Genomic DNA, 25,770 nt, shown 5'->3' on the forward strand with positions numbered 1-25,770 from the left:
TTGGCACCTTGGCCAAAGGGGGGGGGAAAAAAAACGCCTTTGCGCATTCTTGCAGAAGAAAACCACCCCTCCAGGAGCAGACTTTTCACAGAAACCCTCCCCGCTTGGAGGATAGCGCTGAGCTGGCACTGTTTGATCTGCCGCTGGACGGGAGACCACCGGGAGATCCCGGGCAAGCCCCCGCCGCTTCTGAACTGCCGTCGAGAGAAGGAGAGGACGAGGGTGTGTGTGTGGGGGGGGGTTGGGACGCTGCCGCGGCCGGAACTGTCGACGCCGGGCGAGGCCAGGCGGGGGAGCGCATTGGCGGCGGCACCAGCAGCAGCAGCAGCAGCAGCAGCGGGCCTGGGACGGCTATGGCGCCGGCGCCTGGGCCGCGGAGGAGAGGGGCGGCGGGGCCAGGCTCCCCCGTCTTGCTCCGGGCCCTACGCCGGGCCTGGCAGGAGAAGCACCTGGTGCTCCTCGAGCCTCGCTACACCCCGCTGGTGGCCGCCTGGCTCTGCTTGGCCGAAGTGGGGGTCAATCTCTGGGTCATCCGGAGGGTGGCATGTGAGTCGCCGGGCGGGGCTGGTGGTTAATGGTGGTGGCTGGTCCCACCTCGGGCACCCCAAAGGGGGCTGGGTTCCAACTCCCATCATCCGTGCAGGCTCGGTAATTAAGGGTCAGACCCATTGGTGGTGGTGGTGGTGGGGAGAAGGGAGGTGGGGTCTGCAGAGGGAGGGGGTATTTGGGTGCATTGATGAACCTTGAGGACTAGAACCTTGGCAGAGTGGAGGGGAGTCGTCTTAAGAGTGGGTAGGCGAGGGGGCGCGCGCCAAGAACAGAATAGGAATAGGAATATAGAATGGAATGGAAAGGAATGGAATGTAGAGTAGAATAGAGTAGAGTAGAGGAATAGAATAGAATAGAATAGAATAGAATAGAATAGAATAGAATAGAGAATGGAAATGGTATTTGGGTGCATTGATGAATCTGAGGACTAGAACCTTGGCAGAGGGGAGGGGAGTCGTCTTAAGAGTGGGTAGGCGAGTGGGGGGCACCAAGAACAGAACTGGAGCAGCGCAGGTAGTGTCTTCGGGCTAAGCCAGCAATTGCCAACCTCTTGGCAACTTTTAAGATTGTATGGATTGCAACTCCCAGAATTGGGAGTTGAAGATTCTGGGAGTTGCGGTCCATCCCTCTTAAAAGTTGCCAAGGTTGACAAACGCTGGTCTAAACTGCTTGTGCCCTTATCCCCCCTGTGTGGGCGAGTGGCAATCACAGCATCTGATGGAGCATTGCTACTATTAGAATAGGAATAGGAATATAAAATGGAATGGAAAGGAATGTAGAGTAGAGTAGAGTAGAGTAGAATAGAGTAGAGGAATAGAATAGAATAGAATAGAATAGAATAGAATAGAATAGAATAGAATAGAATAGAATAGAGAATGGAAATGGTATTTGGGTGCATTGATGAACCTTGAGGACTAGAACCTTGGCAGAGTGGAGGGGAGTCGTCTTAAGAGTGGGTAGGCGAGGGGGCGCGCGCCAAGAACAGAATAGGAATAGGAATATAGAATGGAATGGAAAGGAATGGAATGTAGAGTAGAATAGAGTAGAGTAGAGGAATAGAATAGAATAGAATAGAATAGAATAGAATAGAATAGAATAGAATAGAATAGAATAGAATAGAATAGAATAGAGAATGGAAATGGTATTTGGGTGCATTGATGAATCTGAGGACTAGAACCTTGGCAGAGGGGAGGGGAGTCGTCTTAAGAGTGGGTAGGCGAGTGGGGGGCACCAAGAACAGAACTGGAGCAGCGCAGGTGGTGTCTTCGGGCTAAGCCAGCAATTGTCAACCTCTTGGCAACTTTTAAGATTGTATGGACTGCAACTCCCAGAATTGGGAGTTGAAGATTCTGGGAGTTGCGGTCCATCCCTCTTAAAAGTTGCCAAGGTTGACAAACGCTGGTCTAAACTGCTTGTGCCCTTATCCCCCCTGTGTGCGCGAGTGGCAATCACAGCATCTGATGGAGCATTGCTACTAAGATCTCGAGAAATTGTTTCCTTTTCCCTGCCTGTAACCTTGACGAAAAAAAGAAAGGATCTGTCTCGTTTGGTTCATAATTTTAATCCGGCATTGAGCTTTGATTCTTTTTCTATTAGAATAGGAATAGGAGTATAGAATAGAATGGAAAGGAATGGAATGGAATGTAGAGTAGAGTAGAGTAGAGTAGAGTAGAATAGAGTAGAGGAATAGAATAGAATAGAATAGAATAGAATAGAATAGAATAGAATAGAATAGAATAGAATAGGAGAATGGAAATGGTATTTGGGTGCATTGATGAATCTTGAGGACTAGAATCTTGGCAGAGTGGAGGGGAGTCGTCTTAAGAGTGGGTAGGCGAGGGGGGCGCCAAGAACAGAACTGGAGCAGCGCAGGTGGTGTCTTCGGGCTAAGCCAGCGATTGTCAACCTCTTGGCAACTTTTAAGATTGTATGGACTGCAACTCCCAGAATTGGGAGTTGAAGATTCTGGGAGTTGCGGTCCATGCCTCTTAAAAGTTGCCAAGGTTGACAAACACTGGTCTAAACTGCTTGTGCCCTTATCCCCCCTGTGTGCGCGAGTGGCAATCACAGCATCCGATGGCGCGTTGCTACTAAGATCGCGATAAATTGTTTCCTTTTCCCTGCCTGTAACCTTGACGAAAAAAAGAAAGGATCTGTCTCATCTGGTTCATAATTTTAATCCGGCATTGTGCTTTGATTCTTTTTCTATTAGAATAGGAATAGGAATATAAAATGGAATGGAAAGGAATGTAGAGTAGAGTAGAGTAGAGTAGAGTAGAGTAGAGTAGAGGAATAGAATAGAATAGAATAGAATAGAATAGAATAGAATAGAATAGAATAGAATAGAATAGAATAGAGAATGGAAATGGTATTTGGGTGCATTGATGAATCTTGAGGTCTAGAACCTTGGCAGAGGGGAGGGGAGTCGTCTTAAGAGTGGGTAGGCGAGCGGGGGGCGCCAAGAACAGAACTGGAGCAGCGCAGGTGGTGTCTTTGGGCTAAGCCAGCGATTGTCAACCACTTGGCAACTTTAAAGATTGTATGGACTGCAATTCCCAGAATTGGGAGTTGAAGATTCTGGGAGTTGCGGTCCATGCCTCTTAAAAGTTGCCAAGGTTGACAAACACTGGTCTAAACTGCTTGTGTCCTTATCCCCCCTGTGTGCGCGAGTGGCAATCACAGCATCCGATGGCGCGTTGCTACTAAGATCGCGATAAATTGTTTCCTTTTCCCTGCCTGTAACCTTGACGAAAAAAAGAAAGGATCTGTCTCGTCTGGTTCATAATTTTAATCCGGCATTGTGCTTTGATTCTTTTTCTATTAGGATAGGAATAGGAATAGGAATATAGAATGGAATGGAATGGAATGGAATGTAGAGTAGAGTAGAGTAGAGTAGAGGAATAGAATAGAATAGGGAATGGGAATGGGAATGGGAATGGGAATGGAAAGGAATCTAGGGTAGAGTAGAGGAATAGAATAGAATAGAATAGAATAGAATAGAATAGAATAGAATAGAATAGAATAATGGGATGGAATAGAATAGAATGGAATGGAATGGAATATAGAGTAGAGGTATAGAATAGAATAAATAGAATAGAATAATGGGATGGAATAGAATAGAATAGGGAATGGAAATGGAAATGGAATAGAATATGGAATGGAAAGGAATGGAATATAGAGTAGAGTAGAGAAATAGAATAGAATAGAATAGAATAGAATAGAATAGAATAGAATAGAATAGAATAGAATAGAATAGAATAGGGAATGGAAATGGAAATGGAAATGGAATAGAATATGGAATGGAAAGGAATGGAATATAGAGTAGAGTAGAACAGAACAGAACAGAATAGAATAGAATAGGGAATGGAATGGAATTCTTTATTGGCCAAGTGTGATTGGACACACAAGGAATTTGTCTTCGGTGTATATGCTCTCAGTGTACATATTAAACTAAACAGCTGGAAACCAAATCTTGTAAGTAAATTGGATTGCAGGCTCCATGAGGAACACCCGGGGAGGAAAAAAAAGACATTCAAATTTACGTATCTTGAAATCTTCTGCCTCAGGAACCAGTTCTTCAGGGGGTCCCCCCGCCCCCCCAAGACCACCTACCTTTTGGGCATTCACACAAGCCGTCGATGTTAGCTACTTGAATGTTAGAGGAAAAAGTCTGTAATAGTAAACGTTTGATGGTGAACCAATTTCCAAAGGAGGTAGGGGGTTACTCTTCCGTGGGCAGACTGGACAGCCATCAGTCCAGGTTGATTTAATTTACACTTTTGCACTATGGAAATGTGTGTGTGTATGCACACGCATTTGACAGCCTCAGTGGTCCTTTCCGACCCTCGTGGCTTTTGTACATACGCTAAACTTAGTATTCACATTAGACTTTTTTTACAGCGTAGCAAGTGTGTGCGAACTTAGCTTTTTTTTATTAGTTCACCGTATCATATCAATGCTGAAAAATTGGGTTAGTCCAATAACCAGGTTAGGTGTGTTGGTGAACGTTCATTCGTATCATTCTGTTGCCAAAGGAAATGTGAGTTCACATGTTATTTTAAAGTTAAAGAAATCACGAAACTGATTTCGTGAGCGTTGCACTAATTAGGGCGTGTCAAATTTTTCAACTTTCAGTTTCCAAACATTAGGGCTGGGACATGCCTTGGGAATTGTAAAGGTATTTTGATTTCTTTAATATAATTTAGAAGTGCTTGGTAAGTAAGTACCTAAATATCATAACTTTTTAACATTTTGGTTGTTTCATTTGCATCATGTGTGCAGAGACCATGCAAACTTAAGTTTCAGTCAGTTTAATCAGTAGTATCTGAGCATCGCATACGCCAATGTTTTTCAATATTGCCAACCTTTAAGACTTCAGCTCCCAGAATTCCCTAGCCAGCATATTGGCTGGTGAATTCTGGGAGTTCAAGTCCATACATCTTAAAATTGCCATGATTGAAAAACACTGTTCTACATGAAATCCCGCCCCATTTCTATTAAACTACTAACGTTCTGCTAGTTTCTAAAAACGATAAATAAAATTTCTGGCCTTGAATTTGGCTTTTCCAATGGCAAAGCAAAAATTGAAATAGTCCTTTTTGTGGTTGAAATGTTTCCAGTACACTGCTAAAAAAAATAAAGGGAATACCTACACAACACAATGTACTGTATTTAATAAGAATATTTCATTCCTTCAGATCTAGGATGTCTTACAGTATTTTTGTGTTCCCTTTACTGTATACTGTAAGACATCCTAGATCTGAAGGAATGAAATATTCTTATTAAATACATTGTGTTGTGTAGGTGTTCTCTTTATTTTTTTGAGCAGTATATTTTGTATTCTATTCCTCCAGGGAACTGCATCACACATTGAACACAAAATTCCTGCCGCATCGTAATCGTCACAATCGTAGTTTGTCAAATTTGTTTAGGAAAGGTTATCTTAGCGCTCGACACCAGCAACAATGACTTTTGCTAAAAAGCTAAAGAGAAAAATACAAAATAAAAATAAAAATCCCATCACCTGTCTTCTTGGCTACTGAAAACTAGTCCAAAGCACGATCGGCTATTTTAGCAGGAGAAAAGTAGCCGGCACTAGGCGCATTTTGATTACCAGAACTTGGCTATGGAATGGTGAAATTTAACCCACCCATCTCCAATTTCAGACCTTCTAAGGCAGCTGAACTGATGAGCATCTGTGCGCTTTCCCCACAGATACTGAGATCGACTGGAAAGCCTACATGGATGAAGTGGAGGGTGTTGTGAACGGGACCCTGGATTACACCCAACTAAAGGGGGACACGGGACCCCTTGTGTGAGTACCTATAATCTCCCAACCTTGCTGAAGCTCTTGTGGGTCCACAATCATCAGCAGCAGCACCAACAATATAATTTATCAGGCTTATATGGTGCCCGACCCCCAATGATTCTGGATAGCTCACAACAATCAAATTACGTTGCAGGTAGTCCTCGACTTAAACAACCATTCATTTAGTGACTGTTCGAAGTTACAAAGGTCCTGAAAAAAGTGACTTACGGCCATTTTTCACACTTTCGGCTATTGCAGTATCGTCATGGTCCCGGGATCAAAAATTCAGAGACTTGGCAACTGACTCATATTTATGACGATGGCATGGTCCCGGGGTCATGTGATCCTCTTTTTGCGACCTTTCAACAAGCTGAGTCAATGGGGGGGCCAGATTAATTTAACAACCAGGTTAGTAACTGAACTGCAGAGATTTGCTTAACAACTGTGGTAATGGGGGGGAAAAACTCACTTAACAACTGACTAGCTTAGCAGTGGAAATTTTGGGCTCCGTATTGGTTGTAAGTCAAGGACTACCTGTACAGCCAATAAAAGATTAAGGTTGGCAAACAGGACAGATGGGATGACAAGCAAGGGTCTTCATAGGTGATCCCAACAATTCAGATCTTTATAGCTCTTATAAACCAGGGGTCTCCAGCCTTGGCAACTTTAAGGCTTGTGGACTTCAACTCCCAGAATTCCTCAGACAGCTATTGCATTCAGTTTTGGTCACCACGATGTAAAAAGGATGTTGAGACTCTAGAAAGAGTGCAGAGAAGAGCAACAAAGATGATTAGGGGACTAGAAGCTAAAACATACGAAGAACGGTTGCAGGAACTGGGTATGCCTAGTTTAATGAAAAGAAGGACTAGGGAGACATGATAGCAGTGTTCCAATATCTCAGGGGCTGCCACAAAGAAGAGGGAGTCAAACTATTGTCCAAAGCACCTGAGGGTAGAACAAGAAGCAATGGGTGGAAACTAATCAAGGAGAGAAGCAACCTAGAATTAAGGAGGAATTTCCTGACAGTTAGAACAATCAATAAGTGGAACAACTTGCTTGCAGAAGTTGTAAATGCTCCAACACTGGAAATTTTAAAGAAAATGTTGGATAGCCATTTGTCTGAAATGGTGCAGGGTTTCCTGCCTGGGCAGGGGGTTGGACTAGCAAGGTCCCTTCCAACTCTGATATTATTATTACTATTAAGTCCACAAGTTTTAAAGTTGCCAAGGTTGGAGACTCCTGTTATAAACCACAGCACAGTGGGGCCTACCTGGATGTCGGGGGAATGTCATTCCAGAGAGCAGGTGCTGCTGCAGAATGCATTTTTGGGGGTCTCTATATATGACATTGTTTAATCGAAGGAGTCCCAAGGATCAAATTGGCAGGCTGATACGATGGGAGATAGCCAGGCCCTCAAGTAACGAAGTTTGATCCAAGTAGGCATTGTGAGTCAGGAACAGAGGGAGGGAGTCCTATCCTTGGAAAATTGAGCATGGACACAGCAAGTGTTAGGCTAGTCCCAACTTGAGCATTTAGAAAAGAAAGACCCTCGACTCCATTCGTAGCAAAAAATATTAACTTTTACTAAAGTGGTTACAGCATAAGCAAAGCTGGATCTGAATATTCCTGCTCAAAACCTGCCTTTTTCCCCAGTTCCCAGACCCTCCCCTCTTGACCAGTTCATGAATGTCCGATTGCATTCATATTTGGTGTTGTAACCGCTTTAAGGTTTGGTGCCTCTTTGGTGTAGTTTCGCATTGCGTTCTCACGTTCACGTCCTTGGATGCACTGGTCTGTTCCAGATTGGTAGCTCTGCTTCCTGTCCTTCCTCCCCCCTACATTCCCCTTCCCCCCCCCCTTCCTCAATTTATGTCAGGATGCCAGCAGACGAGACACCAAGGAAGTTTCTCTTTCCTGCTTCTTTAAATCCCCCCCCATCTCTTTTCTCCCACTTCAGGTACCCTGCTGGCTTTGTTTACATCTTCATGGGTCTGTATTATGCCACCGACCGAGGCACCAACATCCGCATGGCACAGTACTTCTTTGCCACCCTGTACCTGGTCACCCTGCTGCTCGTTTTCCGCATCTACAGCCGCACCAATAAGGTCAGGAGCCGTAATGGGATTTCTGGACGAATAGAATAGAAAAGAAGTAGAATAGGAACAGGAACAGGAAAAGAATAGAATAGAATAGAATAGAATAGAATAGAATAGAATAGAATAGAATAGAATAGAATAGAATAGAATAGAATAGAATAAAAAATATGGAATGGAATGGAATGGAATGGAATGGAATGGAATGGAATTGAAGGATGGGATGGGATGGGATGGGATGGGATGGGATGGGATGGGATGGGATGGGATGGGATAGAATAGAATAGAAAATATGGAATGGAATGGAATGGAATAGAATAGAAGGATGGGATGGGATGGGATGGGATGGGATGGGATAGAATAGAATAGAATAGAATAGAATAGGAATAGAATAGAATAGAATAGAAAATATGGAATGGAATAGAAGAAAAGAAGAGAAGAGAAGAATGGGACGGGATGGAATAGAATAGAATAGAATAGAAGGATGGGATGGGATAGAATAGAATAGAATAGAATAGAATAGAATAGAATAGAATAGAATAGAATAGAATAGAATTAGAAAATATGGAATGGAATGGAATGGAATGGAATAGAATAGAATAGAATAGAATAGAATAGAATAGAATAGAATAGAATAGAAGAATGGGATGGGATGGGATAGAATAGAATAGAATAGAATAGATGAATGGGATGGAATAGAATAGAATAGAATAGAATAGAATAGAATAGAATAGAATAGAATAGAATAGAAGAATGGGATGGAATGGAATGGAATAGAATAGAATAGAATAGAATAGACGAATGGGATGGGATAGAATAGAATAGAATAGAATAGAATAGAATAGAATAGAATAGAAGAATGGGATGGGATAGAATAGAATAGACGAATGGGATAGAATAGAATAGAATAGAATAGAATAGAATAGAATAGAATAGAAGAATGGGATGGGATAGAATAGAATAGAATAGAATAGAAGAATGGGATGGGATAGAATAGAATAGAATAGAATAGAATAGAATAGAATAGAATAGAATAGACGAATGGGATAGAATAGACTAGACTAGACTAGACTAGACTAGACTAGACTAGAATAGAATAGAATAGAATAGAATAGAATAGAATAGAATAGAAGAATGGGATGGGATAGAATAGAATAGAATAGAATAGAATAGAATAGAATAGAAGAATGGGATGGGATAGAATAGAATAGAATAGAATAGAATAGAATAGAATAGAATAGAAGAATGGGATGGGATAGAATAGAATAGAATAGAAGAATGGGATGGGATAGAATAGAATAGAATAGAATAGAATAGAATAGAATAGAATAGAAGAATGGGATGGGATAGAATAGAATAGAAGAATGGGATGGGATAGAATAGAATAGAATAGAATAGAATAGAATAGAAGAATGGGATGGGATAGAATAGAATAGAATAGAATAGAATAGAATAGAATAGAAGAATGGGATGGGATAGAATAGAATAGAATAGAATAGAATAGAATAGAATAGAATAGAATAGAATAGAATAGAATAGAATAGAATAGAATAGAATAGAATAGAAGAATGGGATGGGATAGAATAGAATAGAATAGAATAGAATGACCTTTCTTGCCATGGCTGCTAAGTGAATCGCTGCAGTTGTTAAGCTAGTAACACGGTTGTTAAGTGAATCTGGCGTCCTCATTGACTTGGCTTGTCAGAAGGTCGCAAAAGGGAATCACGTGGGCCAGGGACACTTGCAACCGTCATAAATAGGAGTCAGTTGCCCAGCATCTGAATTTTGATCACGTGACCACAGGGATGTTGGCAGTGGCAGTCATAAGTGTGAAAAGGCGGTCCTAAGTCACTTTTTCCACTGCCGTTGTAGCTTCGAGCGGTCACTTAAATGAACGACTGTAAGCCGAGGACTAGCTATGTTGCTCCCTCCGCCTCAGCTGCCTTGGTGGTGGGTGGGCCCGACTCCTCACTGCCCCGTCTTCCTCAGGTCCCGCCCTACGTCTTCTTCTTCATGTGCTGTGCCTCCTACCGCATCCACTCCATTTTCGTCTTGCGCCTCTTCAACGACCCGGTGGCCATGGCAATCCTTTTCCTGGCTGTCAATCTCTTCCTGGAGGATCGCTGGTCCTGGGGCTGCTTCTGCTTCAGGTGAGCTCTCCCTTTGTTGAGGTGGGGGGGAAGAAGCAGGTGGGGAACAGCAGCATCTTGCAGAGGCATCTCTCCGGTGACCTGGCCCACCTCAAACTTGGAAGGCTGAGATTCATCCCTGGCCGAAGGGCCTTTGGCCTCCTTTCCGAGCCTCCTGTCGTGTCCCACTCCTCCGCTGATGGCCGGGTCAGGGAAATCCGAATCAGGTGTGCCTCTGCAGCTCTGCCAAAGTCCTAGCAAAGTCCTCAGGGCAGGCAGGAGACCAGAAAGTGACTTCAGCAAGATATGTTTAGACTTTGCCTGACTCAGAGACTGCCAGAAAGCAGGTCCTTTATATAGGCCATGGGGTGTGGCTCCATGACTCAGCACTTATCCAGGCCTGCCCCTCCCTTCCTTCTGTTGCCTCCGCCTATCCAGTCTTCTGACGCGAGGGTCACTCCAGTCTGCAGCTGTTGGCAATTGACCTCCCTCAGGCTCACATGCTGTGGAGGAGGGGGAGGGGTCTAGTTGCTCCGTTTGCCTGGGCATGGAGCCAGAGCTGGGAGCTGGAGATACTTCCTCCTCTTCAGCCTGTCTGGGCATGGAGCCAGGGCTGGGGCCGGGAGGCATACTAGGACATTCCTCCGTGTTTGGAAGCAGATAAGAAGGCCCCGGCTGTGGTGAGATCGGACGAGACAACACCTCCCCACTTTCCTCCTCAGTCAGATCCTCTGTTGTTGTTGTTTTTTCATTGGCTAAGCTCCCCCTTTTGGGCTAGAGATTTCCCACCGTGGCAATTTTAAAGGCTTGTTAGACTTCCAACTCCCAGAATTCCTCAGCCAGAAAAGGGTGGTAACCAGGGGTGGGCTTCAAAAATTTTAGTAAGGGGTTCTTGGCCCAGTTGCTGGTTAGGCGTGGCCATGATGGGCGTGGCTTAGTCGGCCTCCTACACCATGGGGGAGGGAGGACGTTTTTGCCCTTCCCGGGCTCCGGAGGCTTTCCTCGAGTCTCCGGGAGGGCGAAAACAACCTCCCCAGGCTCTGGAGGCCCTCTGAAGGCCGGAAACTGGCCCGTTTCCGGCTTTCCCAAACTTCCGGTAGGCCCGTTTTTCTCCCTCCCCGAGCCTCCGTGCGCACCCTGCACTTAACCTGCATCCAAAAGGGGAAGCGTGGGGACGCTTGGGAGGGGAGGGGCAGGATGGGCGGGGCCAGCCAGGAGTAGGATTTGGGGGTTCGCCAAACCACACAGAATCTTAGCTAGAGGTTCTCGCGAACCCCCAGCAGCCCCACCCCTGCTGGTAACCCTCAGCAGGCATATATATATATGTGCTGCCCATGTAACTCTCAAGTGACTCAGGACGACTTACAGCATCCTAAAAGCACAAAACAGAAGCCTTTAAAACGTTCAGCGTTACAAATTAAAACATTAACACCAAAGGAGACAGGTACCGTCCCTAGCACTGATTTACAAAAAAAATTTTTTGCCAAAAATTCTGATTTTTGGGGATGGGAGGGAATGCACATTTGTTGCTTCCTGAACATCGTATATCTTGTCATCTTGAGCCTCAGTTTGCCCCCGCCTTGAGTTTCGTTCATGACTTAGGCTGGGTTCATCTATTACAGGGGTCTGCAAACTTGGCTCCTTTAAGACTTGTGACTTCAACTCCCAGAGTTCCTCAGTCAGCAAAAGCTGGCTGAGGAACTCTGGGAGTTGAAGTCCACAAGTCTTAAAAGAGCCCAGTTGGCAGACCCCTGATCTATTATAATGCCAAGCCATAACTGATAGGACTTATGATTTATTCAACGAAATATAAGTAAGCCAGCACGGAGGGGTAGAGATTGCCTCTGCTTGGGTAGTGTTTAAGCACAAATGTAGGCAACAGAGCTGGTTTTGATGTGAATGGGGCTAGCGGGGACCACACCCACCTAACCCCCCTCCCTCCTGCTTTTCGCCTTTCAGCCTGGCTGTGTCCGTCAAAATGAACATCCTCCTCTTTGCGCCGGGACTTCTCTTCCTTCTCCTCCGGCGTTTTGGCCTGCGAGGGGCCATCCCAAAACTCGCCATCTGTGCAGTCCTTCAGGTAAGTGGAGGAGAGGCTGTCGCTCAGGGCTGGAGCGCCTGCATTTTTTGTGCGTGGCAAGATTTGGTGGTGAGGCAGGTAGAAGTGGGAAAACCAATGGCCTGACTCCATAAATGGCCTCTCTCGTTGTGCAAAATAGTGTCGGACGGGCCTTTATCTCACAAGGGCACCCTACACCATTCCTTCGATAAGGAATTACTTCAGTTCATGTGGAAAGCCATTTATATAAGTCACTTGATTTGATGATGATGATGATGATGATGATGATGATGATGATGATGATGATGATTATTATTATTATTATTATTATTATTATTATTATTATTGTTATTATTATTATTATTATTATTTATTAGATTTCTATACCGCCCTTCTCCCGAAGGACTCAGGGCGGTGTACAGCCAGAATAAAAACCCAAACAATACAATATACAATTAAAACAAAATTAAAAAACTTATTATACAATTGGCCGAAAAACTTCTAAAACCCATTAAAATTCATATAAAAATTTAGAAATATAAAATATAAATTTAAAATACAACAAAATTTAAGCCAGTCCCGCGCGAATAAATAAATACGTTTTCAATTCGCAGCGGAAGGTCCGAAGGTCAGGTATTTGGCGTAAACCAGGGGGAAGTTTGTTCCAGAGGGTAGGAGCCCCCACAGAGAAGGATCTTCCCCTGGGGGCCGCCAGCCGACACTGTTTGGCGGACGGCACCCTGAGAAGTCCTTCTCTGTGTGAGCGTAATTACCAGTATGCCAAAACAAAATTCCTTCCTTCCTTCCCTCCCTCCCCTTTCTTCCTCTTCCTTCCTTCCTTCTCTTTCCTTTCTTTCTCTTTCTCTTTCTTTTTTCTTCCTTTTTTCCTTTCTTTCATTCCTTCCCTCTCTCCATTTTTTTCCTTTTTTTTCTTTCCTTCTTTTTCTTTCATTCCTTTCATCCCATTTCATTCATTCCATTTCTTTTTCTTTCCTTCCTTCCCATTTTCCTTCCCCTCCCTCCCTTTCTTCCTCTTTCTCTTTCCTTTCTTTCTTTTTTCCTTTTCTTTTTTTTTCTTCTTTCCTTTCTTTCATTCCTTCCCTCCCTCCCTCATTCTATTTTTTTCTTTCTTTTTTCTACTTTCCTTTTTTCTTTCATTCCTTTCATCCCTCTCTCATTCCATTTCTTTCTTCCCTTTCTTTCTCTTTCCTTTCTTTTTCTTTTTTCTCTTTTTTCCTTTCTTTCATTCCTTCCTTCCCTCCCTCCCTCATTCCATTTCTTTCTTTCCTTCTTTCCTTCTCATTTTCCTTCCTTCCTTCCCTTTCTTCCTCTTTTCTTTCTCTTTCTTTTTTCCTCCTTCCTTCTTTCCTTTCTTTCATTCTTTCCCTCCCTCATTCCATTTTTTCTTTCTTTCTTCTTTCTTTCTCTTTCATTCCTTTCATCCCTCTCATTCCATTTCATTCCTCTCATCCCTCTCTCATTCCATTTCTTTCCTTCCTTCCTTCCTTCCTTTCCTTTCTTCCCCTTTCTCATTTTCCTCTCTCTCTTTCCGCCCCTTCAAGATTGCATATAAGCAACCTACTTTCTTAGAGATTATCTAATAGCAGGACAAGAAAACCTGGATGACCAAGAATCTCCATAGACATTGCGAGCTTGTGTGTCTCTTGCAGGTGGCCCTGGGCTTGCCCTTCCTGATGGAGAACCCCGTGGGATACGTGTCCCGTTCCTTTGATTTGGGTCGTCAGTTCCTCTTCAAGTGGACCGTGAATTGGAGGTTCTTGCCTGAAGAAGTTTTCCAACACCGGGCTTTTCACCTGGCGCTGTTGATCCTCCACTTCACAGTCCTGGCTCTCTTTGCACTAACCAGGTGGCACAGGTGAGAAGTGGCACCTTTGTGGGGAAGGAGCTACGGAAAAGGAGGCCCATTCCCTGGGTTTGCCCCAGATCTTAACAGAATAACGGAGTTGGGAGGGTCCTTGGAGGTCTTCTAGCCCAACCCCCTGCTCAAGCAGGAGACCCTGTATCAATAATTTCAGACAAGCGGTTGTCTAGTCCAGTAGTACTCAACCTGGTCCGTACCACCCACTAGTGGGCATTCCAGCTTTCATGGTGGGCGGTAGGGGTTTTGTCCGATACTGAAGCACTTTCCTTTTTTTTAATTTAATTGACTTTTTAAAAAAAATTCGTAGCATTATGTAAAAACATTTTCATTAGGTTTTCATAAAATTCCACGTGACCATTTAAATTTCTGAAAATATACTATTTGTATCACCTGCGCATAAGTTTAGTTCACGTTACGTAAGTGAAACTAAATGGTGCTAGAGTGCGACCGCAAACAAAAGAGCCTCGTCCCAGAATAGCTTGCGCATCTCCCCCCACACCAGCCAGTTGTAACAGACAAGCAGAGCTGGTAGCTGGCGCCCCCCCCCCAATCCACAATGCACAAGAGGCATGCGCAGATGATGATACACAGCGCATTATTGTGGAACCGGTGGGCGGTTAGAAAATTTTACTACTAACAGAGATACAAAAGTGGGCGGTAGGTATAAAAAGGTTGACTACCCCCGTTCTAGTTTATTCTTAAAAGCCTCCCGTGATGGAGCATCCACAACTTCTGAAGGCAAGCCGTTCCACTGATTAATTGCTCTCACTGCCAGGAAAGTTCTCCTTAGTTCCAGGTTGCTTCTCTCCTTGATTAATTTCTATCCATTGATTCTTGTCTTGCCTTCTGGTGGTTTGGAAAATAAGTTGACCCCCTCTCTTCTTTGTGGCAGCCCCTCCAATATTGGAAGACGGTTATCCTGTCACTTCTAATCCTTCTGTTCTACTTTGGTGGGAGTAATTTAAATTTTCTATCACCGTCCTCAGAGAGGGAGAGAAAGGTATTTTTGTTGCACTTGTGTTGGATTTTGTTGCATTTGTCTTCATGTCTCAAGTCAACAGTTCTGGAATGAAAAGCAGGCATCACCCCAGGATCTCACATATAGATGGAGCTCATCCTGGCAAATAATCCACCATGAAACTGACCCATTTTCTTACTGGTCCTCTACAGATCTGATGAAACCATCTTGAGCCTGTTAAAGGATCCAGCCAAGAGGAAGGATCATCCAGAACCTCTTTCAGCAAATCATATCCTTTCACTAAAAGTGAGGTTTTCTTCTTTGATGGATATTAAGGAAGAGTTGATTACTCACAGTTAGTATAGTCCAGGGGTCTCCAACCTTGGCAACTTTTAAGACTTGTGGACTTCAACTCCCAGAATTCCTCAGGCAGCCATGCTGGCTGGGGAATTCTGGAAGTTGAAGTCCACAAGTCTTAAAGTTTCTAAGACTAGTACAGTGGTGGCCAAAATTGTGGAAACCTTTTGGGGAAAGTGTATTTTCTAAAACTAGCTAATAAGACCACTTTTTGGAGTAGTACCATAAAGTTATATATCAATGGAAAGATAATTTAATCAAGAATGTAATGCAATAACTTTTGTGAAGGATTTGCTATTAGAATAGCAGTTACAGTATAAAGAAGAAAAGGGAAACACGTAGAAAAAAAACGATATAAAAATGATCACCATGTCAGTGAATACTTGGGTAACCTTTAGCATGAATTATAGCCTTACAACATCTTCCCATGGAGTGAACCCAGTCTTTTAGTTCTGTAGCTGTTGGAATGTTACCGTCTGCTGCCACCAATTGCCTCTCACCGATCCGTGCGCTCTCACAGGGAAGGACTCCTCAGGGTGCCGTCGGCCAGGCAGTGCCGACTGGCGACACCCAGGGGAAGGGCCTTTTCTGTGGGGGCTCCCACCCTCTGGAACGAACTTCCCCCAGGACTTCGCCAACTTTCTGACCTTTGAACCTTTCGCCGCGAGCTTAAGACACATCTATTTATTTGCGCAGGACTGGACTAGAATTTTAAATCTTGAATTTGGTTTTAATGGGGTTTTATTACTTTTATTGCTATTTTTAAATATTCGGCCTTATTTAATAAGTTTTTTAATTGATGTTTTATTCTGTATTTATATGTATGTTTTTTATCAGGCTGTAAACCGCCCTGAGTCCCTTGGGAGATAGGGCGGTATAAAAATGTGAATAAAATAAATAAATAAATAAATAAATGTGAAACCAAGATTGAATGATGGCTTCTATTAACTGGGGTTTATTGCTGGGTCGCTTCTGACTGAACAAATTTCTTTAGTCGGCTCCATCGATTTTTCAGTTGGATTAAGGTCTGGGCTATTCCCAGGCCATTCCAGCAGCGGAATATGATTATCTTCAAACTCCCCCCCAAAAAGTGGTGTTATTAGCTGTCAAACTTCAAAAATACACTTTTCCCAAAAGGTTTCCACAATTTTGGCCACTCCTGTATAGAGTTCAACATCCATTGCCATGTTGTTAATAGCCCTGTCTGAGTTTTGCACTGTGCGATCTTTTCCTTAACCGAAAGCCACAGGTCATTTTCCCTCTCTTTACCTCCAATTTCATTGGCGTTTGCTTCAGCCGCTCCTTGCATTACCAGTTCTACGTCTGGTATTTCCACACCCTGCCCTACCTGCTCTGGTGGACGCCACCCAAGAAGTTGGTCCACCTACTGAGGTATGTATTGTCGTGTCCCACTCCTCCGCTGACGGCCGGGTCAGGGAAATCCGAATCAGGCGTGCCTCTGCAGCTCTGCCAAAGTCCTAGCAAAGTCCTCAGGGCAGGCAGGAGACCAGAAAGCGACTTCAGCAAGATATGTTTAGACTTTGCCTGACTCAGAGAATGCCAGAAAGCAAATCCTTTATATAGGCCATGGGGTGTGGCTCCATGACTCAGCACTTATCCAGGCCTGCCCCTCCCTTCCTTCTGTTGCCTCCGCCTATCAAGTCTTCTGACGCGAGGGTCACTCCAGTCTGCAGCTGTTGGCAATTGACCTCCCTCAGGCTCACATGCTGTGGAGGAGGGGGAGGGGTCTAGTTGCTCCGTTTGCCTGGGCATGGAGCCAGAGCTGGGGGCTGGAGATACTTCCTCCTCTTCAGCCTGTCTGGGCATGGAGCCAGGGCTGGGGCCGGGAGGCATACTAGGACATTCCTCCGTGTTCAGAAGCATATAAGAAGGCCCCAGCTGTGGTGAGATCGGACGAGACACAACATGTATCTTCCAGGACCTTGGGTGGCGTGTGTGTGTGTGTGTGTGTGTGTGTGTGTGTGTGTGTGTGTAAGGGTAGAAGTCAAGGCTCTTTTATCCCATTTCAGAGTCTCTTCACACACGCCAGTGTTGTGCTTGCTCTCTTCATTCTTGGGAACCTTGTGTGGTAGGTGGAGGGAAGCTGCGAGCTGCACTGTTGGTTTCAGCTGGTTTCAGCGGGAGTTGAGCGTGTTTGTCTGTGTGTCTGGTTTTTGTCTGTCTCTCTGTGTGTATCACAGCAGTTATCCAGCCACTGAGATTTATGAACCTTTCCTTCCCTGCCCCCAAGAGGAGGAGGAGGTGCAAGTAATCCTGGACTTACAACAGTTTGTTTGGTGACCGTTCGGAGTTAGAACGGCGCCGGAAAAAGCGACGTATGACCATTTTTCAGACAACTGTTGCAGCATCCCCAGGATCACGTGATCAAAATTCGGACCCTTGGCAACTGGCTCATATTTATGACGGTTGCAGGGTCACACGATCCCCTTTTGCGACAAGCCAAGTGAGTGGGGAGGCCAGATTCACTTAACAACCGTGTTTCTAACTTAACATCTGCAGTGATTCTCTTAGCAGGTATGACCAGGAAAGGTCGTAAAATGGGGCAAAACTCACCTAAGAAATGTCTCGCTTAGCCACAGAAATTTTGAGCTCGATTACGGTCATAAGTCGAGGACTGTCTGCTGAGATTCAGCTATCCATATATATATATAACCAAAGACATATATATATATAACCAAAGACATATATATATATAACCAAAGACATATATATATATATATATATATATACATACATACATATGTAGGTCTTTGGTTATTCGGGTTTTCTCCCGCGTAAAATTGGAAGTGTCTTGGCGACGTTTCGACGAAGTCTCATTCGTCATCTTCAGGCTTCAGCTTCGTGCTTCTGGGAGCAATGTTTGACTGCAGCTGTTTCTTCCTTTTTAACTGCTAGTGGGGGTTTGAACTGATTGGGTGGGAGCTCAAATCCCCCTGCAGCTCAGACTAATCTGAGCACAACCAAGCCCCCACCCAAAGAGGACACACCCCCAGCCAATCAGAGCACAAAAACCCCCCCATCCAATCAGAGCACAGCCAAGCTCCCACCCAATCAGTTCAAACCCCACTAGCAGTTAAAAGGAAGAAACAGCTGCAGTCAAACATTGCTCCCAGAAGCACGGCTGAAGCCTGAAGATGACGAATGAGACTTCGTCGAAACGTCGCCAAGACACTTCCAATTTTACACGGGAGAAAACCCAACAACCAAAGACCTATATACAAACACCGTGAAAACCTCAGAAAACAAATACATACATATATATATATATATATATATTTGTTTTCTGAAACAAATATATATATTTGTTTCAGACCGCAGCTGCAACATTAGCCATTTCAAACCCTCCAATCCATACATGCAGCAGACTGACACCCACTACGAAGATGTAGCACGACCACGAACACGAAGCCAAACAGCAGCAGTGCAGCTCACCAGCTCAGATCCCCCTGCAACTCAGACTAATTTGAGCACAACCAAGCCCCCACCCAAACAGGACACACCCCAGCCAATCAGAGCACAAAAACCCACATCCAATCAGAGCACAGCCAAGCTCCCACCCAATCAGTTCAAACCCCACTAGCAGTTAAAAGGAAGAAACAGCTGCAATCACACATTGCTCCCAGAAGCACGGCTGAAGCCTGAAGATGACGAATGAGACTTCGTCAAACGTCGCCAAGACACTTCCAATTTTACGCGGGAGAAAACCCGAATAACCAAAGACCTACATATATATATATATACATATACATACATACATACATACATACATACATATATATATGTATGTATATATATATATATTTGTTTTCTGAGGTTTTCACGGGTGTTTGTATATAGGTCTTTGGTTGTTCGGGTTTTCTCCCGTGTAAGATTGGAAGTGTCTTGGCGACGTTTCGACGAAGTCTCATTCGTCATCTTCAGGCTTCAGCTTCGTGCTTCTGGGAGCAATGTGTGATCGCAGCTGTTTCTTCCTTTTAACTGCTAGTGGGGGTTTGAACTGATTGGGTGGGAGCTTGGCTGTGCTCTGATTGGATGGGGTTTTTTCTGTGCTCTGATTGGCTGGGGGTGTGTCCTGCAACCAAGCCCCCACCAACACAGGACACACCCCCAGCCAATCAGAGCACAGAAAAACCCCCATCCAATCAGAGCACAGCCAAGCTCCCACCCAATCAGTTCAAACCCCACTAGCAGTTAAAAGGAAGAAACAGCTGCGATCACACATTGCTCCCAGAAGCACGGCTGAAGCCTGAAGATGACGAATGAGACTTCGTCGAAACGTCGCCAAGACACTTCCAATTTTACGCGGGAGAAAACCCGAATAACCAAAGACCTACATACAAACACCCGCGAAAACCTCAGAAAACAAATACATACATATATATATATATATATATATATTTGTTTTCTGAGGAAACAAATATATATATTTGTTTCCAGACCGCAGCTGCAACATTAGCCATTTCAAACCCCTCCAATCCATACATGCAGCAGACTGACACCCACTACGAAGATGTAGCACGACCACGAACACGAAGCCAAACAGCAGCAGTGCAGCTCACCAGCTCAGATCCCCCTGCAACTCAGACTAATTTGAGCACAACCAAGCCCCCACCCAAACAGGACACACCCCAGCCAATCAGGCACAGAAAAACCCCATCCAATCAGAGCACAGCCAAGCTCCCACCCAATCAGTTCAAACCCCACTAGCAGTTAAAAGGAAGAAACAGCTGCAATCACATTGCTCCCAGAAGCACGAAGCTGAAGCCTGAAGATGACGAATGAGACTTCGTCAAACGTCGCCAAGACACTTCAATTTTACGCGGGAGAAAACCCGAATAACCAAAGACCTACATATATATATATATACATATACATACATACATACATACATACATACATATATATATGTATGTATATATATATATATTTGTTTTCTGAGGTTTTCACGGGTGTGTGTATATAGGTCTTTGGTTGTTGGGTTTTCTCCGTGTAGATTGGAAGTGTCTTGGTGACATTTCGACGAGGTCTCATTCATCATCTTCAGGCTAGAGTTTTTGGCTTCGTGCTTATGCGAGCTTTGCTTATATATATACATACATACATACATACATATATATATATATTGCTCCCAGAAGCACGAAGCTGAAGCCTGAAGATGACGAATGAGACTTCGTCGAAACGTTGCCAAGATACTTCCAATTTTTCACGGGAGAAAACCCGAACAACCAAAGACCTACATACAAACACCCATGAAAACATATATATATATGTATATTTGACATAAAGGGAGGTCAGTTTTCTCCCCAACGGGTAATTTAAGGTTAAACACACACAGAGACACCCGTCAACCTGGTGCCCAAATTAGAAATGCAGGCAGTCCACAACAGCCATTTGTTTAGTGACCGAAGTTATGGCACTGAAAAAGTGAGTTATCCTCACACTTACAACGGTGTCTCCACACCGTCACATGATCAAAATTTGGGCGCTTGGCAACCAGCGTGTTTTTATGACGGTTGCAGTGTCCTGTAGTCATGTGATTGCTATTTACAACCTGCCCAACCGGCTTCCAACAAGCAAAATCAAATGGGGAGATTCACACTTAACGACTGCATGATTCACTTAGTGATTTACTTGACTGACAAAAAGTTGTATAATTGGGCATGAATCACTTAAAACTGCCTTGCTTAGAGATAGAAAGTTGTGGCAGTAAGTCCAGGATTACCTGTAAAACATCAAATTTGTGAGTTTGGGAATTGAAGAAGGGATGACTAATATTTTAAAATAGTACCAGCCAACCAAGTCAAATATAATCTTGTAGGAGAGAAAAAATAGCATCGAACAAAATTAAATTTAATATCAGATGCCTTACAGTAACTAAGGCAACTTTTACCAGAAGTCTAAAGTAGAAATGTTTAAAAATAATAAAACTCAATTGATGCAGATCGGGAACAATATGGCTGTACCATTTAAAATATTATCTGGAGACAACCCAGTTTAAAAAGTTCCAAAAGTGCTTTTTCAAAAGGCAACTGGACTTTCTTTGTTTTTTTCTTTGAAGAAAAAAAGTAGTTCTTCCAGAAGCTTCTTGGATGAGAAGCGAAACGTCTTCAAGTTAAAAAAAACAACAACAACCCAGAAAGTCCAGTTGCCTCTTGAAAAAGCACCTTTGGGAGAAACCATGACCTGGATGACTGAGAATCTCCATAGATATCCAGTTAAGAAGGTTGCCTTAAGTTTCCATAAACTGGAATTCTGTTGTGTCTGCACCCCCCGAGCCGGGCCCTCTGCCAGAAAGTGACTTGGAAAGTGAGGAGGAAGGGCCATCAGGACTTACCTCGGGAGCACCGGCTTCCCTGGCTCAGCTCCAGGAGCCAGAGGCAGGCCAGGTGGAGGAGATAACGAGGCCTCCGTCCCCTGACTCTTTTCGCCCCCAGGCCATGCCTCCAGACCCAGCTGATGGCAATCAGGCCTGGCTGGACCCTAGGTTTCGTAGGTAGGAGAGGCGGGAACAACAGAAACAGGGGTGGGGCAGGCTTAGGAAGTACTGAGTCATGGAGCCACACCCCACAGGATATAAAAGCAGCAAGGGCTGCTATGCCTCTTCATAGGAGGCAAATCAACTGCTTGACTAGAGCTGTTTGTTGACTCATTGGCATCGAGGGAGATAACAGAGACACTTGGCAGACACTCGCTACTTTGCTGCCAGAGCTGATAGTGCCGGCTAATTAAGCCATCGCTCGGACGGAGGCGAGGGGGTACAGAACAAATTCATTTCATCAGACGCTGGGCATGTTTTCCTAAGTTGTCGGTATTTTAGCAAATGGGAGAGAGGATCTCGAGGGAGGAACAAAAGGAAAGTGATACCCAGAAAATGAACAAGAGGGTAATCCCGTTTAAAGTTATTACGAAGCTAAAATGTTCATAATTAAGACAATATGCTAATAATGCATATTCATGCCTTACCTGACAGTTTGTTTTGTTAATTGTTAGCATGTGGTGTCACCCTGTCCACATGATGATAGAAAATGATCCTTCATTTAACCTACTTGAATAAAGACCAATTGAAGCAGGATGTTGTGACCTCGGCTCACTTAGGCATAAAAGACACAATTAGTCTTAAACAAACCTATTTTATTCTAACAGCCGGGAATTACTTCATTCCCAGCTTGGTCCAAATTAATTTCAAAACAAGTCTTTCAGGAAAAATCCTTCGGCCTTATCACAAACCTTTGTCTTCTTTGGCATGCTGCTAAAGGCTTTTCTTGGCAAAGCCCCGCAAGAGACACCGACTAGAAACAATTGTAGCAACGTTGCTTTCCTACAAAGAGCCCAAGAGCCTTTGCTGCTCTTTTAAGCCTTATGGGAGTGGCCAATCATCTCCTGGCTGTTGTGTCTCGTTTGCTTCCCCCGCAGCCGGGCCCGTCTTATCTGCTTCCGAACGCTGAGGAATGTCCTAGCATGCCTCCCGGCCCCAGCCCTGGCTCCATGCCCAGACAGGCCGAGGAAGAAGAAGTGCCTCCAGCCCCCAGCCCTGGCTCCATGCCCAGGCAAACGGAGCAACTAGACCCCTCCCCCACAGCATGTGAGCCTGAGGAAGGTCAATTACCAACAGCTGGAGACTGGAGTGACCCTCGCTTCAGGAGAATTGATAGGTGGCGTCAACAGAAGGGAGGGGCAGGCCTGGATAAGTGCTGAATCATGGAGCCACACCCCATGGCCTATATAAGGGATCCGCTTTCTGGCATTCTCTGAGTCAGGCAAAGTCTACCTTATCTTGCTGAAGTCACTTCCTGGTCTCCTGCCTGCCTTGAGAACTTTGCTAGGACTTTGGCAGAGCTGCAGAGGCACGCCTGATTCGGATTTCCCTGACCCGGCCGTCAGCGGAGGAGTGGGACACAACACTGGCCTTACTCCCGAGTCATCCCTTTTGCTTTAGCTGCTGTTGCCTTCTGGCAGCTCTTCGCATGCATGCAGTAGGAACAGGCTCTTCCTGTTCCTCTGCCTCTCTGCTGTCTGCCTCTGGAGGCTCCGGAGTCCCTGCATCGCTCCCAGATGGCCCTGGCCCCACCTCAGCCTCCGGCGCAGAGCCCTCGTCCGGCCCTTCCCCAGACTCCAGGACTGGCCCATTGTCCTCCCCAGCCTCCTCACTGTCCGACTCCGCTGCTAGCTCCACGGGCTGCTGGCGAACCACAACACAGGAGTGGAGGATGGGATTGGGGGAGGAGGAATGGGCAGCCCAAGATCCCAGGTTGCTAGTGGTCATCTAAATATTTATCCAAAATTAGTTGCCCTGTTACTACTATTTTAAAGCTGGAAAACCTAAAGAACTTGTTATATATCCTAAAATACAGGTAGTCCTGTATTTTACAGATAGACTTACAACTACAAATGAACTCAACATTTCTTTGGCCAAATGAGATAGTTGATAAGTGAGTTTTGCCCCATTTTACGACCTTGCTTGCCACAATTATTCAGTGAATCACTGCAGTTGCTCAGTTAGTAACCTGTTGTTAAGTAAATCTGGCTTCCCCATTGACGTTGTCAGAAGGTCACAAAAGGGGATCACGTGACCCCAGGACACTGCAACGGTCCTAAATACAAGGCAGTGGTCAAGCATTTGGATTTTGATCAGGTGACCGTGGGGATGCTGCAACGGTTGTTATGTATGAAAAACGGTCATGTCACATTTTTTCAGTGCTGTTGTAACTTCAGACAGTCACTAAATGAGTCACTAAATTTGAAGGATCACCTGTAAGGTTAACATGGGAGGGGAAGGAAGGCCCTTTGCATGCCTGTGACTGTCTAAGGCAGTGTTTCTCAATCTTGGCAACTTTAAGATCTGTGGACTTCAACTCCCAGGATTCCTCAGCAAGTCCAGCTAGCTGGGGAATTCTGGGAGTTGAAGTCCACAGATCTTAAAGTCACCATAGTTGAGAAACACTGGTCTAAGGCAAAGGTCATCAACTGGTGGTCCGTGGACCACTGGTGGTCCGTGCTTAAATTTTGGTGGTCCGCAGAAAAATTATTTGCATTTTTTTATATTGCACTAAATCAGGAGTCCTCAAACTACAGCCCTTGGGCCGGATATGTGCAATGAATGTTTGTGTTGCTGCAGAGAGTCTCCCCCTTCGGGGTCTTTTTGTGTGGGTCAAAATTCCGACTTGGGGTCTGCTTCAACCTCCTGGTGTGGGGCTTTGGGCGAAGGCTGGAGGGAAACGTCGCTGGTGGCGAAGAGCCGGAGGGCCTTGTTCCAGTAGGACTGCATCAGGGCCTAGAACTGGCTGACCATCTCAGCCCGCGGAGCCTCCAGGCGCCAGTAGCTGGACTTGCACTCCCGTAGGTCTTCCCTCTGGTCAGAAAGTCTATGCTCCTAGTCCTCAGTGAGGTGCTTCTGCTGAGCCTCCTCCTCGGTCAGATCCAATTTGAACTGAGCCAACTCTTTCTCATGGTGGCTGCTTAGCTCCAACAACTGCTTCTTGTTGGGGCCCTAAGGAGCCCGGGTGGGCAGGCAAGGAGTGCCTGGGAGGGGAGGGGTGAATAGAGGCCGGCGAGGCGCCCCTCGATGTGAATGACATTGAGTTGGCCACACCTACCCAGTCACATGACCACTTAGCCACGCCCACCCAGCCAGTCATTAGGCAGATCATATTGGTGGTCCGTGGGATTTAAAATTATGAATTTAGTGGTCCCTGAGGTCTGAAAGGTTGGGGACCCTGGGTCTAAGGAACATCATTTCTTACCAGAGATAGCCTCTTTGTTTCCAGATCACTCAGTGAAGTCTATAAAATTCATCTATCTTGCATTTGTGTACATATTTTCACCACAATGGGGAATAACAGGAAAACTCCTTCCTTTCCTATTAGCAGGTAGGTCACCTTTTTTTTAGGGCTTTAGCTAAATCATGGTTTTCTTCTCTTGGTCTCTTGCCTCAGAGTGCTTATCCTAGGTTTAGTCGAGCTGTCGTGGAACACGTATCCCTCAACGGTTTACAGCTCAGCTTCTCTCCACGTGTGTCATGGATTCATCCTTCTGCAGCTCTGGCACGGGACGACGTCTTCTCTGGAGGAGAAGCAGCCGTCGAAAAAGGTGGAATGAAAACCACTCAGAAAAAGAAAGAGAGACAGTAAGAATTTGGCTTAAGATCGGCCGTTGCTGAGGACAACGGACCAGGAGCTGTTCACAGACCTTCCCGGGGCCAGATGCCCAGTGCGGGGCGATGCCCAGCCTACTCTTCCCTGTGGGTAAATGGGGGGGTAAGGAATGGGAATTGGCACAGCTGATCATCACACCAAAGATAATGTGGAATATCTTGAATAAAGGACAGCAATGGTTCGATGCTTCACTTGGCTGCAATTTATGGATTGTCATAGTACAGTGATGGGCAACCAGGTGCCGAAAAGGTCATGCGGAAACG

The 25,770-nt window shown here is 45.0% G+C and overlaps 1 protein-coding gene across 2 annotated transcripts; it reads left to right on the forward strand.

Moving 5' to 3' along the window:
* The first annotated feature begins 304 nt into the window (after positions 1-304).
* Positions 305-25,688, forward strand: ALG3 (ALG3 alpha-1,3- mannosyltransferase). Of its 2 annotated transcripts, none has more exons than XM_058188257.1 (9): positions 305-546; positions 5,764-5,863; positions 7,815-7,962; positions 9,940-10,100; positions 12,039-12,159; positions 13,809-14,014; positions 15,191-15,266; positions 16,582-16,727; positions 25,289-25,688. In XM_058188257.1, exons 1-9 carry the CDS (start codon positions 354-356, stop codon positions 25,449-25,451), a joined length of 1,314 nt encoding a protein of 437 aa, XP_058044240.1. In that variant the 5' UTR covers positions 305-353; the 3' UTR covers positions 25,452-25,688. The 2 variants fall into 2 exon arrangements, with proteins under 2 accessions (XP_058044240.1, XP_058044241.1); XM_058188258.1 differs by lacking the exon at positions 305-546 and adding an exon at positions 630-648.
* The last annotated feature ends 82 nt before the right edge of the window (positions 25,689-25,770 follow it).

The sequence above is a fragment of the Ahaetulla prasina genome, chromosome 6 (assembly GCF_028640845.1).
Source record: "Ahaetulla prasina isolate Xishuangbanna chromosome 6, ASM2864084v1, whole genome shotgun sequence".
In the NCBI taxonomy this organism is placed as follows: domain Eukaryota; kingdom Metazoa; phylum Chordata; class Lepidosauria; order Squamata; family Colubridae; genus Ahaetulla; species Ahaetulla prasina.

Excerpts from the sequence above, each read along its gene's own strand:
- ALG3 (XM_058188257.1), top strand. The coding sequence starts at position 354 with ATGGCGCCGGCGCCTGGGCCGCGGAGGAGAGGGGCGGCGGGGCCAGGC. Across the intron at positions 12,160-13,808 it reads CCATCTGTGCAGTCCTTCAG|GTGGCCCTGGGCTTGCCCTT; the intron begins GTAAGTGGAGGA and ends TGTCTCTTGCAG. Across the intron at positions 15,267-16,581 it reads CAGAACCTCTTTCAGCAAAT|CAGGTCATTTTCCCTCTCTT; the intron begins CATATCCTTTCA and ends AACCGAAAGCCA.